This window comes from Ictidomys tridecemlineatus, chromosome 6 (assembly GCF_052094955.1).
Source record: "Ictidomys tridecemlineatus isolate mIctTri1 chromosome 6, mIctTri1.hap1, whole genome shotgun sequence".
Taxonomy (NCBI): Eukaryota; Metazoa; Chordata; class Mammalia; order Rodentia; family Sciuridae; genus Ictidomys; species Ictidomys tridecemlineatus.
The window spans coordinates 191,586,522-191,603,324 of record NC_135482.1 but is presented as its reverse complement, the minus strand read 5'-3'; the positions used below and the strand labels follow the sequence as shown (position 1 = coordinate 191,603,324).

General features: G+C 36.7%; 1 protein-coding gene across 5 annotated transcripts in view; it reads right to left on the bottom strand.

Annotated features, from left to right (window-relative positions):
- Tpp2 (tripeptidyl peptidase 2) overlaps positions 1-16,803 on the bottom strand; it is a 67,749-nt gene that overhangs the window by 34,610 nt on the left and 16,336 nt on the right. For all 5 annotated transcript variants that reach the window (XM_040281705.2, XM_078016308.1, XM_040281706.2 and 2 more), the window contains exons 4-12: positions 15,866-15,970; positions 14,432-14,556; positions 11,265-11,428; positions 8,654-8,808; positions 7,914-7,990; positions 5,856-5,983; positions 5,326-5,425; positions 2,138-2,286; positions 213-328 (exon numbers count right to left, since the gene is read on the bottom strand). In XM_040281705.2, the coding sequence (XP_040137639.2) occupies positions 213-328; positions 2,138-2,286; positions 5,326-5,425; positions 5,856-5,983; positions 7,914-7,990; positions 8,654-8,808; positions 11,265-11,428; positions 14,432-14,556; positions 15,866-15,970 (1,119 nt within the window). The remainder of the gene's footprint in view (positions 1-212; positions 329-2,137; positions 2,287-5,325; positions 5,426-5,855; positions 5,984-7,913; positions 7,991-8,653; positions 8,809-11,264; positions 11,429-14,431; positions 14,557-15,865; positions 15,971-16,803) is intronic.

Genomic DNA, 16,803 nt, shown 5'->3' with positions numbered 1-16,803 from the left:
ATCATGTTACAATAGAAGATACTATTATTATTATTTTTTAATGAGGTAACTTTTTTCCCTCATTGCTTTATTCATTTATTTTTTATGTGGTGCTGAGGATTGAACCCAGGCCTCACATGTGCTAGGCAAGTGCTCTACCAACGAGCCACAACCCCAGCCCTCTACATTATTATTTTAAGGGTGCTTTAAGTTTCTCGTACAGACAACAATACCTGAATAATACCATGTCCTTGGGCAAATACTTCTATGTTGTCAGCCTTCACTGCAGTGTTTTCTAAAGCTCTTCTGACTGAATGAACTGTATAGTCAACATTATTAGCTTTTAGACCTAAAATTAAAAAAAAAAAAACAAAAGAAAACTGTGTTAGTGAGCCTGCTACTGGAAACTTTCTTTCTCCAATCAGTGTAACAAGTAGTCTCTGGTTTTTCATGTCTTGAATTTCAACACTTATTTTAAAATCTCTTCTTAAAAACTGAACTCAATAGTCTGACTCAATTGCTTGCATTGCAGACTTCACTCAAAAATCAATGCATACTGATTGGCAGGCTGCACAAAGGTGACATCAATGCACAAAGCAGACACCCAATAGCATCTGAATGATATTTTCTTTTTTTAAAATATTTTTTTAGTTGTAGATGGACACAATGCCTTTATTTATTTTTATGTGGTACTGAGGAACAAACTCAAGTGTCTCACACATGCAAGGCAAGCGCTCTACCACTGAGCTTTGGCCCCTGCTCCTGAATGACATTTTCTTCAAGGTACTATTGGTCAAACACCATGGTTATTGGCAGCAGATTTCAATTCACATGCATCAGGGAACTAAGGCAAAAGGCAGCTGAGGTTTTGTAACAGACCAACTAAATGAGAATCTTTAAGGACTGGATCCAGAGATTGTGATTTATTATAAGCTTTCCAGGGGATTCTAGCATGAAGCCAGGTTTGAAACTATGGGAAGGTTATAAAAGGCCTTTATACTGTTACTGATAAAAAGATGACTGCTGAACCATTTTTGTCCTCTCCAGAGCTCATGAAATACATAAAAATGTACTGTAATAAGCCATAAGAGCAACTCAAGGACATAATCAATTTTGTTCATGAGAATCCAAAAAAAAAAAAAAAATGATAGAGCACTAGCAGAGGAATAGGTAGATGACCTGGATCTTACAGAATGCACAGGAATTTGGCACAGCTTGTAATCCCCACTGTTAGAGAGGCAGAGGCAGGAGGAGCCCAAGTTCAAGGCCAGCCTGGGTTAAAGACCTTGACTCACAATAAAATTAAAAAGGGCTGGGTATGTAGCTCAGGGATACAGCACTCACCTAGCATGCATGAGGCAATGGGTTCAACCTCTAGCACCCTCACCCCAACCTGCATAGGCATTTGCAGGTCTGAAAAGGATTTAGGGGCAGAGATATGCTCAAAGATAGGTGACGCTGAATAGGACTAGAAATGAGGTAGAGATGTCAGTGACCATCCAGAGAATTCTGACTCAAACTGGCAAATGATGTGGCACTGATAGGTGTTTTAAAATCAGTGATTAAAAAACTATTGGCTTTTGTTGTTATCTCTCGGCATCAGCAGAGAGGAGTTGACCAGACACATGGGCAGAAGACGACAGCTGTGGTAGTTGGAAAAGGGGTGAATGAAGAAGGCAGGGAGACCAACCTTGAACAGAGGAGCACTTCTGAGGAGGGAGCTTCACTGCAGCTTGTCCACCCTGAGTCCCAGGCCACCCTGATGGTGCCCTCTTTAACACTGCATATCATCCTAGATATACCTCTGTTCCATTTAATTCTTCTCTATATCATTTATCACATTCCAATGTGTAATACAAGCACTTTTAAAATTTTGTTCAAAGTCTGTCTCCCCCAATTATAACATAAACTTGAAATAGGCAAGGTATTTTACATGTTCTGTTCATTAACTTAGCCTCTGATAAGCAAAGAGCCAATAAATATGTTTGCCAAATGAATGAATAAGCAAATGGTCATTATTACATAAATCATTTTCTACTCAAAACTTTACTTTGTGTCCAGGACATTACCAAATAAACCATGTTTTCTCACCATGAGAACTGCAGAAAACATGCAGTCAGCAGTAGGAGAAGAGGGAGGTCACAGGCAATATCCTCACCTGAGAGTATCAGGGCAATGCCCCCACATGCGTTGGGGGAAGACATCGACGTCCCGTTCATTAGCTGAGTCCCCCTCAACGTCCAGTTAGGGACAGAAGCAATGGCTCCTCCTGGTGCACTGATACTCACGCCAAGGGCCCCGTCGGCACTAAACAGAAAGCCATTGAGGTTTGTTCATAATGGTGAAACTGGGATATATATGGGCATTCTTGAGAAGGCCACTGGTCAAATCCATTATAGTCCAACACCATGGACTACTTGTAGTCATTACATATAATGACAAAGATATCATCATGGGGAATCATGGGGTGGGGGGGACCTAGCACAGCTATTTCCCCGTCAGGTAGCAGTTATTTTTTCCTCACAAGTGGACAGAAATCTGCCTGTGTGTATATGTATCTGGGTTTATGTGTGACAGGTCAAAGATATCAGGTACATTTAGAGAGAAAAAATAAATGTTCAGACTCCTTGGTGAAGTTTTCCACTGTTTATAATCTAATTCAGTATTGTATAATAGAAAAATAAAGTGGGTCATATATGTAATTTGAAATTTTCTAAGAGCCACCATTTTAAAAAAACTAACAGGAGACTGATGAAATTACTTTTAATAACATTTTATTTAACAGAACGTATCCAAAATATCATTTCAAAATGTAGTTGATAGAAAAGAATAAAAATGAGTTAGCTTACTTTTTTTTTTTTGCACTAAGACAACTTCAGACCAACCTCACAAGACTGGTGGCTGACAGACCGGACAGCTCAAGTTTAAAAGGACTACCTAGTTGAGGCCTTCGATAATAAGACTAAGGAGCTAAAAGCCCTTGGAGTTTATGATCACACTTACGCTGTCATCCAACACAGTTCTATTCTATTCCCCCCCAGAGGCCATTCTTCCACTATGATTCTCCCCCAATCAATTGAGCTTTTGCTTCTGGCTAGAAATATTACGGCAATTTGGTCTTACATTTTTACAGAGCTGAAGACAATGCACATATATCACTTCCAAAATGCATCAGTGGCACCTTTTTAGTGAATATCTTTACATGAATATTATTGGGTAAATATCTGTTGACCCATAAAGATGCTCACACCATATTCCTGAGTGACAAAAATACATGAACAGCATAATTTCCCATTTATGGTCAGAAGAATGACTAAAAGAATGTTTACCAAACGTCACACATACATATATACCACTCACAGATAATGAGATTTAGTATGATTTTTACTTCCTTACTTGCACTATGTTATCTACCAATATTCACAATGAGCAATGGATATTTTATAATTGAAAAAATAACAAGTTGAAAGAGTCATGAATTTTAACTGAGTACTTTCAATTGCTCATTTTTTACCTTTTCACTAGTCTGTAAACTGGCTGGCAAACCTGAAAGTATTTTCTAAGTATTTAAAACAGTATTCTAAAAATGAGTTTAATGAATGTTTCTTTAAAATTAACAAAAACGACAACAAAAATAAGTGATATTTTCCTCCTAAACTATTATACAAAAAAGAAACTCAAGCCCTTTTATGTAGACATTATGGGGTAGTCTGTCTTGGAGAGGCCACACCTGCAAACACCAAGAAATCAAAAAAATATATGGTATGTGTAATGCTCAATACTGAAGGAGAGGAAGTGGTTTTCAAAGAGCACTATGGAATATATTCTGTTTATGATCATTAATCCATGTTTTATACTTTATACCTGTTTAATAATTAAACCAAGTATTTGTAATAATATTTCATGTGTATACAGGTAAGCATGCAACAAACTCTCTTAGAACAAATGATTTGTGAACTGATATCTGCTTTAATCTAAGCTTCCCTTACAATTTATGAGCTGTGTTGTTTTATTAAAATATATTCTTTATACATTTTTTGTTTTGTAGTTTGGTGCTGTGGACTGAACCCAGGGCCTTACACATGTTAAACTTGTACTCTATCACTGAGCTGCAACCCCCTACCCCTAACACTTGAAATAATTCTTTAAATGTTCTATGGTAAATAAGATTGGCAAAGGTTGGAATAAACAATTCTCTAATATTTTGTTTTTATATTGACCCTAACACATTTTAATAATTTGATACTTTAGTTAACTGAACAAAGAACACATAAACCTTTGCTAACTTTTGACTCTTAGTCATTCTTATTCAGTGACATTAGTTGGGCTACTGAGGGCAGTCTACGATCATGGTAGGAAATAAAGCGTTCCAATCCATAGAGATTGCCAGTCTGACTATTTTCCATGATAATCTATAATAAAGTAATGGAATAAGTTTACATTTTAAAGAAGAAATTACCTAGAGAAGATTAGGAAGATATGTGCAATTCAAAGAATTAACTTTATCATATTTGCTCTGATTCTAACCAATTTTTGAATCTTATCTTTCAGTATTCTTTATTATCTAATTTATACTCCAAACACGTCCAACTAATAGTTACTTCCTCCCAAACCACTTAGTTTCGTATGATAAATTATTTTTATAGTACAACCTGCTTATCTTTGGGTTCAAGCTGTCCTCACCATACAGAACTCCCTTCTCTCTCAATGTTCTATCGATCCTTTAAAGGTTGACTCCAATACTACCTCCTCCATGAAGGGTTCAGGTGACTGCTCCCACCTCTGTGGTCCCATTTCCTACAATAACATTCTGAATGTGGATAACAACCTTCATGCCTTGCCTATTTAGTGCTGATCTGAACTCAAAAGTCTATTCTTCTAAATTAACTCCAAAGAGGCAAAGATATGAATTAAAATAGGCTTTATTTTTCGGAGAGTGCCTGTACTAACTGATGTAATAAGGGATTATAAAAATTAGGACTCAACATACCTCGAGAAAGATAATCAGTTCCCGGAATTAGACTAATATAGTTCAGAGGGTGTCAGCGAACCTAAACACCTGATAAACCTAAACACTGATAAATGTCATTTATTAATCAGAACTTGCTCACTTATGGATCTTATCCAAGAGGTTCAAAGGTTATAACTTCAAGAGCATGAACACAGGTACACAGGCTCTGTAACTGCAATGCTTTAACAAACATTTAGGGCTTCTGTTACACCAAAGTTCAAATATCAAAATTATTTAAAACGAGGCCATCACCACTTATTATCTAAAACTCTGCCTCCCAGCCACATAAAATATAACCAAGTACATGTAATGGTCCCATGTACTGCCTCACGCACCTTGGGCCTCTTGAAGACCATGTGTACTGATTTGCAGGTAATTTCTCTCTCAGGGAATACTCCGCAACCATCATATCAGGGGAAACATAAGCACCAACACCTATGAGATGAATTTTTATCATTAACAAAAGGAATCAAAATTCACTCAATGGATCTTAATTTTCCCAATGAAATCCACTGTTCACATGGATAAACTGCTTAATACCTATACCAATTTTCTCATGAAACAGAAGAGAAAATTTAACAGGGAAACGTACCATGTAGCACACATTATTCCAAGCCCTCTGCTAACTTAGAATGTTATTATGCCATCTTTTCCTAATAATGTACCAAAAGATGTATATCTGTTTTTCTATTAGACAAATTATTCCAGGCTTCCTTAAATTGTAATAAATTCTAGACAAGCTGTTTTCCTGAGGACACATTTAGTCTACAGTGTTTTGCACAGAGGAGAGATATAATTAACATTTGATCACCATTTTGGTCTGCTTGTTTTTAAACATTTCTATTTTCTAAAGCAGGAAACTAACCTATCACACTTGACGTGGTGCCACCTGGACAACCGACGGTGGAAAGGCATGGACCGTTATTTCCAGCACTGGAAACGTAAATGATATTGTGCTTCCACACTGCTTCATTAATTACTTCACAGATTCTCCTGAAAAAGAATATTCCTTTAAATAACACTGTCCCATTTCTTATTTATATAAACAACAAATTACAAATAGGATTCAAACTGTAGAAGTTAAACAGTAAGTATAAGGAAGGGGTATGCATTCAAATCACTCAGTCGACCTTCTTAAACTAAAAATACACAGCCTCTACTGCCTAAGTGTATAGAGCACCAAAATGGTATTTAAATATATGGTTACATAAATGTTGGCAGGTCTACTTTTGGTGGAATATGATATAGTGATTTTAAATGAGGTACTCATTGGTTTTTAGCATAGGTAAGGAGTTATGAGACCAGTAAGTACAGGAAAAATGCGAGATGCAAAACTTTATATGGAAATAATACACTACAAAGTACTACAATATTAGCAGTGTCTGGAGAGTAGAGAAGTAAATTGTTCCATTTCTACCCCCACTTGAAAGTATTTAGAGACAGTCTTCAAGATATTCCTATGCATATTTTCACCAGGAATTATGTAACCCAAAAAGCTAGTATATTTAGTGGCAAAGATAAAGTGGAAATAAGGTACAACTGGTGACTGTGACTGTAAGATGTGAGAAATCTGATCAGAGATCTTTACAGACAACAAGAAAACTTTACCAGCATTTATTAAAGAGAAAGAAGTTAGCCAGGTGCAGTGATGCATTCCTATAATCCCAGTGGCTTGGGAGGCTGAGGCAGTAGGATCACAAGTTCAAAGCCAACCTCAGCGATTTAGGAAGTCCCTAAGCAACTCAGCAAGACCCTGTCTCTAATATAAAAAAGGGCTGGGGATATGGCTCAGCGGTTAAGTGCGTTTGGGTTCAGTCCCCAGTACCAAAAAAAAAAAGGAGGTGGAGAAGTTAGATCATGAAAAAGAAAATGGAGTTAATATAAAAAAGGTATAGGGTAAAGATTCACCAAAGTCCCAAGTATGAATATCTGAGCAAGGAAGAATATTGGGGAAAGATAACTTTAAAAGAATAAATGTCCAAGGAGAGGAGAATACACTTGTAGAAAAAAAAAGATACTGAGGAGAGAGAAGGGAGAAGAGGAGAAGGAACAGGATTGTGCGGAAGAAGAAACAAGAGGATGGGGTGCACACTGCAGGGCAGTCAAGTGTCCTCTCACAAGAAACACAGCAAAATAATTTCAAAACAACAAACTACAGGGTCTAACTTGGTAAAAATTCCCATTTTGAAAGATTTCAAATATAAAGTTTTATAAACCAGATAAGTGGTGTATTTTAGTGGCTCGGTGGTTGGAGACGGGGAGAGATGACTGGTAAATAAGTACTCTAAATACACTAATTTAAATAGATACTACTGTGAAGAAAAAAAACCACAGAAACATCAGGTCAATGCCATAGCACTGGATTTGGAGCAATATGACACTGATGACACAGCAAGGGAGGAGGTGAGTGGGTTGAGGAAACACACTTCACGTGCATGTGTCCAACCACCAGCGAGTTCTGCAAATTAGCTGCAGGGCCACTGAAGGGAACAGCAAGGTTTTGGCAAGCCTAGGGGTTGGTCAGGCAAGGCTGAGGAAGGCTCCAGGGTGACTGTAAAACAGTAATTATAACAATGGACAGTCTGAGGGTCTAATCTGGCTGGCAAGGAAAGTAAGGATGCCATGGAGCCATCAGTGAAAAATACCAGAGGGCTTGGTAGCCTGAAAGTCTCAGGAGAACAATTATGGTGGCTGGCTACCCCAGCCACAAGGGAGTGCTCAGTATTGAGATTTCAGGTGTGGTGCAGTGACTGGTACTGAATCATAGAGAAGACACAGGAATTGGGGCCTGAGGGCTAGGCCACATGGTTTTCATCTCACCACAGGGCTGCTGTTGTCCACTGTGATGTTCAATTCATATGTTTAAAATATTTCATGTATGCCAGCTGAGGTTCTATAGTAACAACTGTCAGGGAATACTCACCCAGAATTTGGCCAGTGAGTTGCTTCTCCATAGCTGTAGTTGACAAGATCACACTTATGATTTATGACTTCTATCATCTATTAAAGATTAAGAGCCTAGTTTAGGCAGCTGAACTAATTTAGTTTCTAATTTACAAACAGTAGAAAATATAAAAGCACGTAATTATATAGTTTCTTGACCAATCATTCTCCAATTTATAAGTTATTTCCATACATAATAATGAATAAAAACCAAAGGGCAGGAGGAGACAAAAACACTGTAGTAGTCAGTAAAAAATAAAACCAGTGTTTCTAGAATGGAATGGGACTGGAGGAGGACAGCAGCAAGCCTAGTCCTTACTAGGTTTAAAGTCACTAAAGTTACATGTCAAAATGAAATATGGAGTATTAAAAATTTTTAATTCCTTTTAGGCTAATGGAGCAAGCTGGCTAAGATGACATTTTCTTTAAAAGTATCACAAAATTGCTTGCTGGAGAATTTACTAGAAATGTTAAGTATAAAATAGATATTTTCTTCCACAAAGGTTTTAAACCAAAGACTTTTTTCATAATAAATTTTATTAAAAATAAATTTTATTAAAAATAATTTTAAAAGTAGAAAATATTTTTGCTTTTAAAAATAACATCCTGTACACAAAATGCAGTTCAATGTATTCTTGGTAAACCAGAAGCACTTTTTAAAAACCCTAAAAATATCCAAGATTAATCATTAATCTAAATCAACAATTCATAAACACTCACAGCTCTTATGAGACCTGTGCCTGTTTCCATTGTGCTTAATCTTGTATCACCAATTTTTATTGATAGAATTTGAGCACCAGGAGCTACTCCATTCCGTTCAGGTTCTTCTGGAAAATGCCCGGCAGCTATACTAGCTACATGTGTGCCATGAGCTCCTAGAAGCAACAAGGAAGGAAATGACAAAATATTTTCCCATATGAGAATTTTAACCATTCGTTTCAATCTACATATTATTAGTCATTTCAGTCACTATATATTGGTTATATACTCTTAAGACATTTGAAAAAGTGTTTCACCAAAGAGGATATCCAAATGGCAAATAAGAAGGAAAAATGTTCAAATTCATTAGTTATCTGGAAACTGCAAATTAAAGCCACAATGATATGCCTCTATGTAATTTTTCAGGATGGCTAAATTTCTAAGGGCTGACAGTAGAAGTGTGGGCTGGATAGAAGTGCAAGCTGAGCAGGCACCTTCCTGCCCCTATCTACACACCTGACAGAAATGCACACACATGTACAACAAGACATTCACAAAGCATTCATGGCAGCAATATTTGTATAATTCAAAAACCAAAACAACTTTCAGGTCCATTAATAGTAAATGGACATATGGTATCATCAATTCACAGAACTGACAATTAACTGCAATAAATATGAACTTCTATGTACTGAGATGAAGCTCACAAAATAAGGTTGAACTAAAATTCCATACAAAAGGATTTATATTGTTTATAAATAGAAAAAGGTTGAACCATATGAAATTGCCACTATTTTATCATGTCTAACTTATAAAAGACAACATAATATGGCCCAAAGTAATGTGGCAGTGGAAATGAGGATAGTAGTTAAATTTGGGGTAGGGGTAAGGACACCGAGTAGCAAGATACAATATTTTATTTTCGATGTGGGTGGTAGTTACACAGGATCATCTACTTTGTGATAATTCAAGGAGTATACAATTTGTGATTTGTATGCTTTCCTGTACATGTTACATATCAATAAAGTAAAACAAAAACCTAAGTGAGAAGTTTCTTAGGAGACATGAAGAAAAACATGCAACTACTGTCAGAAAACCAACATAAGTACAATGATAACAGCAAGTGGCCCTGGGCCTGTTTATATTAGGGACAGATGAGAGGTGGAACTCCAGAAGCGACCCGAACAAGACCCTTCCAGGTGGGTTGGCCACTATGCTGAGACGACTTTGTTCTAACCAACTGCTGTCAATTCTACTTCCTTACTTTTTTCTAACCTTGCTGCCTGCACACAATAGTCACAGTGGTTATAGTAAAGAAGACTGACCATGCCACAAACTGCAGAGGATGAGGAGCACCTGGAGGTCTGCTGAGGTAGTCCCAGAGGAAAATTGGGAGCTTTTAAAGTTCAACATATATTTAGCACATCCAGCCCGTTCTCCTTGAGATGGGTCCAAAATAAACAAAACCCTATTTCTACACAGAAACTTATTCACAAACGTTGAAACAACCTCAATGTCCATCAATAAGTGAATAAATAAACAGTGAGGTACATTCACATGATAAAATATGAGGAGCACACTACAATCACAGCAGTGACCAACCTCAAAATCACTGTGCTGAGTGAAAGAGGCAGGCAAAAAAAATCATATTTCTTATTCCACTTATTTAAAATTTTGGAAAATACAAAGTAATCTAGAGTGACAGAAAGCAGATCAGTGGCTTTGGGGATGTGGGCAGAGACTGGATCACAAAGGAAGACAGCTGGCTGCTGGAGGCAATACTATCTTGGTGGTAGCTGATCAGGTGTACACATATCAAAACTTATCAAATTGTAGATGCATGTGCAGTTTACTGTACTTCAGCTATACCTCAATGGACCTGGGGGTGAAAGAGCTAGTCACCTTCTTTCATTCTCTTTTCTCCCTCCCCCAAAGTAACCATTTTGAAGCTAGTGTGCATAATCTTTGCATCTGTTTTTATTCTTTCACCAAAGAAATACACATATACATAAACATTGCATAGTACTTATTTGGTATGTTTTTAAGTTTTACTAAGTGTTTTATTATCAATATAGTTTTTCATTAAAACTAATTTGATTGCTAGGTAATATTCCATAATATGAATAATATAATTTTTAAAAACCTACTGTTTTTATCCCTCGAGGCAAGAGCAAAAAGTTTTATATAAAGGATAGAACATAGAAGGGGGGGAGGGAGAGGGAGGGGGTCACCAAAAAAAGGGGCAAAATCCTACTTTTTGTTAATGGATATTTAGGTGGGTTCCAACCATTTTGAAATTACACAGAAAGCTGTGGTGAGGATCACTCTAAATGATTCTCCATACTCATGAGTGAATTTTTTAAAGGTGAATATATTTGGAAATGACATTACTATTTATAAGAATCATGCTGATGAATTTTGTGACATTGGTCTATATGCTTATAGTCTCAGAATGGACATGATTATGACTTTAAAAAACAACACAAATCAAACCACAGCTATGATTCTAAACCTAATCCTTTAGTGGTAATCTCTAGATTAAATCCTCTAGAAAGTTGCTTTGAGCTACAGAAATTTATTGTCTTGCTACTCCATAAATTTATCTCTCATTAGTAAATCTGAAACAGAATACCTCCACTGGTCACAATGGAGAGCAGGTTTCCATCATCATAAATATTAACAGAGTAATTCAACATCTCAGCTGTGCCAAAAGAGCCATATTCTTGGGCTTCTTTGTAGTTTCTCAATACAGTAGATTTGCTCAAGTCCCCATCTTCATTTGAATCAATGCAGGCTCTGTTAATTGAAAGAAAAAGCAGGTTTCAAAACACATCATTTTCTCACCTTTCTAAAGAAGATCACACACTACAGTGTCCTCTGTTTTCTTCTTACTACCTTCCTACTCCCACCATCACAAACACAGCAATCCTTTGCTTCACAGAGGCAGCAGGAAGGGTCAGGTCAAAGAGTGCCCAGGATGCTTAAGCCTATGCACAAAGGCCTCAGAATGCTGTCTGTCACAGACACTAGGCAGAAACCCATCAGGCCACTAAAGAAATAAGAAATGAGAACTAGAGCTCGGGCTGGAGCTTTAAGATAGGATGGTTCAGATACACGACCTAGGTAGGCCTTAATTCCTGCTACTTCTGTTAGTATTTAGTCTGTGAGCTGGATAGCTTATGCAGGATCCTTGAAGCTAGATGAACTATACTGAGTGCAGTCTCATTCAGACTTTGGGCAAACTTTTTTTTTTATAAAGAGCATTTTCTACATAATTTTACTCTACTTGTTCTTTCCTCGTTTTGTTAGCTATTTAAACATACATGTACACACACATGTATATGTATGAAGCATCAAACAAAAATAAACAAGTAAAAGGATGATCAGTAGAGAAAGGAGAATGGGGGAGGGAAGGAGGAGGAGAATGGGGGGGGGTGTCACCCAGGACTGAAATGGAATAAATCAAATTCCATGCATGTATGATTTTGTCAAATGAACCCAACTAGTATGTGTAACTATAATGTTCTAATAAAACTTCATATATATTTCAAATACTTTGGAAGACAATCTGATTAAAATTACATATATTAATTATTAAAAGTCATAAATGATACACAACATTTAACTATCAATATTATGTTTTTGGTCCTTAGACCTTAAGACATGTTTGTTTATATAAGAACTGTGTTTTTTCAAGTTAAGCAAGTCAGTCAAAATTGCTAAAGTGAACATTGAAATCCCTCTAGTTTTGCACATGGATCATTTACCATAAATATCGAAGCACATGCATCATTAACAAACTAAGCATTTAGGAGGAAGGATCCTTCAAAATCTGTTTTTACACATATACCAACAGTGATATCCCAAAATGATTTACAACATTTCAAAAGAACTGAACACCTATGAGGAAAATGAAGCAAGAAGAAAACAAGTAGCACATCAAACAGAATTGAGGTGAACATTTAAAATGTGTATCACCAAATCATTTATGTTAGAAAGCGCAAAACATGTGTCTCCAAAATGTATGTATTTGGCCAGCATCCCTCCAGGAAGGCATCTAATAAGTGTTCCCATCTTTCCCTCTCAGTCTTCTGATCACCACAGTCTATCTCCCGAATGTGTCCATTTCTCTATTTCCACTGTTTCTTCCTTACCTATGCTGCCTGATGAGTTGATGGCCTATCTGTAGCTACAGTGATTTCTTCAAGTCTGATCATCTGATTCCTGCTTTAAACCATTCTACATCTTCCAATGGCTCTTATCATAATGTTGAAACTCCACAAAGGCCTCACTATCAAACCTCTACTTACCTCCCTATGTCCTCCTCCTACTACTCACTCCGTGGCCATACCAAGTTTCTACACTTCCTCCAGTGACCTCTATTCTTTTCTTCCACCGTCAAAGCTCTTTTCTATTCTCTACTTAATTAATTGTGCTGATAATTCGTTTCAACTTAAGATGTTCCTTCTGGGAAATTCTTGATGTTTCTTAGCTTGGTTCCATGTTTAAAACACATCCTTCCAGAGAGTCTAAAATTCATGGAATAGCTTCTATACTACAAAGAAGGCACTCAATAAACACTTGACAAATAATGAAAGAATTAATGAGTCAACAACATCCCACAGCAAATGCAATGACACTTTCTAGGTCAGCTTCTTATAATGAGCATCAGCGTGGAGTGACTCAACAATACAAGTATCTGCCTAAGTAACTCCATAGAGCACAAATATGAGTGTTACAAGAGTACAACTTTATGAAGGTCTGGTTGGCTGAATTCAAGGAGCTGCTGTTGGAATCCAGAGAAAAGGAACATGGAATGAGGTTCACAGAGCATACGAGTGAGAGTGAGGAGAGGCTGAGATTAAATATATTACTTGACATTTTCCACACATTTCTTTGTCAATTATGGAAAGAATCCACAGTTTTCATCAAGAATTACAAAGGAAATGTGACATAATGAGGTCAAACACCACCCAAAAGAAACTGATTAATAACCTTTTCTTTATGCAATTCTCTGTAAACAGTTTCTCTCCACCTGTTTTGCTCCTTTTTGAATGAAATCAAGTTTGACACTATACATTCTGACAAATGCTCAAAGAAAAGAGTATCATTATTTATCTCTGCTAAGTGCAGAGATAGGGGTTCATAATTAGAAGTGGGTAGGAAGGGGCAGACTTGACATTCTTAACAAAAACAAAGTACTTAAAGAATAGGTCACTTTACCTCCCCTCAGAAACAGGTGACATTTCTGAAATGAGAAATGAGAACATTTACAGATAGTAGCTAAATTGTAAATTCATGCTAGGTATTGTGAGATCTTCAAGAGTCTCCTCAAAAATGTCTGAAATCAAAGTACTACAGGATATACTATATCATATTTAAAAAAAAAAAGGTTAAATTGTTTCTGGTAGCACCAGAAAGCTATTTTTCACTGATTATAATAAAATTTTCTAAAATATTCCACTAGGATTTTAGATTTTATCAGTTCTATTGTCTGACTAAATATCATTTCCAACACAAATATTCTAAAAGAAGTATCATGCATAGTTGTTAGCCAACGGCTACAAGTGAATCATTTTATCAGATTGCTGGAAGAATAAGGAAACTTTCTGGAAATACACTGGTACCCTGGGCTCTACTATTTAAGAGTTCAAAAGGTTTGTCCAAAATCTGGGTCTCAAATAGATTCACTGATTGATAATGTGACATAGACCAAAACTTTGTATAGCTCTAAGAGTTTAATGTTCTTCAGAAAGAGAGAGAGACCCTTTCAAGTGAAGATCTATACAAAAAACTCACCTCCAAGCTTCACCATCATGCCATACCAGGCAGTCATACACAGGGCCAGGATCACTATATTTTTTCTCAAAAGAATTTAGCAATTCCACTTGACTTTGAAGCTCTTCCTTGATTAGTTTGTTCACCTAATTAATTACAAAATCAATTAATATTTAGTATATTTTGTGCTTCTGAAAGTTACATCAACATATGACCAAAGACACAGTGTTAACCAATAGTAAAATCATTTTGCTTTGGAAAACTCTAGTTCAATTACATGTTAAATGTATATAAAAGGAAAAAGTTAAATTTGTATATATAGGTATATAGGACATTAGTTCCCTTTTTGTTAAACTGGGGATTGAACCCAGGGGCATTTTAACACTGAGCTACATCCTCAGTACTTTATTTTCTATTTGAGACAGGGTCTCACTAAGTTGCTCAGACCATCACTAAATTATTGAGGGGAGCCTTGAACTTATGATCCTCCTGCCTTAGCCTCATGCGTGGCTGGGATTTTAGGTGTCATTGCCATGCCCAACCTTAGGCCATTAGTTTTGAACCCTAACTGTCCTTTAATTAGTGGTTCTAGGAAGCTTTAATAACGCCTATCTCCCTCACAAGGCTTGAATTAAATTTTCTATGACACAAGTACAGTCAGTTTTAAAAGCTCTTCGTGTGATTCTAATAGCCATCAGAGCTGGGAACCATTTTTGGTTAAGAAAAGTACATGCATGTATTAAAAGAATAATTCAGAAGGATAAACATCAAACTGTGGTGATCATGCCTGTGAGGTGAGAATATGAAGGCTTTTCATTGATTACATTGATTCAAAAACACTTAAATGGGCAAGACATAGAACAATGATTATTCTCACATACTTATTAGGGGAATATAAATTGCTACAATCACTTTATGACCTACCAAAAGGCATATACAACAATAGCATTATTCTTAATAATAAAAAACAAAGCAAGAAACAATATTAAAAATGGACAAACTGTGGTTCATTCTTGGAAGAAAACATCTGGAGTAAAGAAAAAGAACTGCAGCACCCAGAGCCTGGATGCACATCACACCACTGTGCAAAGGATGAGCTCACAGAAGACCACATGCTGCCAGCTTCCACCTCACCAAACTACCCTGTGGTACCACCAGTCAGGGAACAGCTGGCTCTGGGAAGAGGGGTGGATTTCCTGGTGCAGCTTATAGGAGAGAATCCAAAAGACACACTTAGCACTTACTTTCTTTTACCTACATATATTATGTGTTAAGTTTTGAAACACTGATACATATGTAAATTGACTTCAGCTTCAACAATTATGGAAAAATATAAAATTGACCTGAGGAGAACGTTATGAAAAAGGAAAATCTGCGAGAGCATTCTACTTATTCCCCAAGCACCCGGTTATATGGTTGTGTGGCAACATCTAGATACAAGTGACTAGCACCAACTTGGGAAGAGCCGTTGTTGGCAACATCAAATTCTTCCTGTTTTCTACAGGCTTCTGCAAGGGCCACTCTGTGAACAGGATCCCAGATTTTTTCCTTCCGTTCCTTCTGCAATGACAAAAAAGTGACCTTACGATTCAACTGACAAATACTCAGTTAAACCTCAATGATAAGTTTATATACATAGACTTTGATGTCAGCAGATGTGATGCTCGACCATTCTCATGTGAGGGTTTAAAAAAATCACTTCTAAGGAAGTTGATGAAGTAACAGATCAATTATTAATAAGTGGTTAGTTAATTCATTGGAATCAGAATTTAAGAGAACAAGTTTACCAAGACATGTATTTTTAATATTCATATTCTCCAATTTAAATCCTCACCTTCTCTAACAATACCTAATACCATGTTCATAACCTGAATTTTCATCTAAAAGAGCAAAACATGGTATCCTGGGCCCACACAAAATTGGGGAATGCAGTGAAGCAAGAGCAAGCAGAGGACCAGAGGAAGGCTGTAACTGTGTTTCAGACATGTGTTCCTCCTCAATTTCCTTCCTCTCTAGGTTCTTTTCATCTGCTTTGACCGGATATGGTTCTGTGTTATTGAAACTGGCCTTAAATCTCCAGTTTCTTTAACCCACAGTGTCTCCTGACAGAAGTCTGCTAGTTTATGAAACCTTTCCAGAAAAATAGGCAATTCAGCTAAGCTAAAGGAAAGGTCTACTTCAACTTAAGCTCTCCATTTGTATGACAATTTGTACCTATACAACACAGTTAATTTTAATACACTGCACACAACTGCCATAGTGTCTGTGTACTTCAGCCTGAAACTTTAAAATAGTACTCAGTTAGAGTTACATGTATAAGAGTAACTTCTGGTTCATGGACCCCAGGGGAAGCAAACAACACTGTGATCAGATCATGGGGCCACAAATCTTAT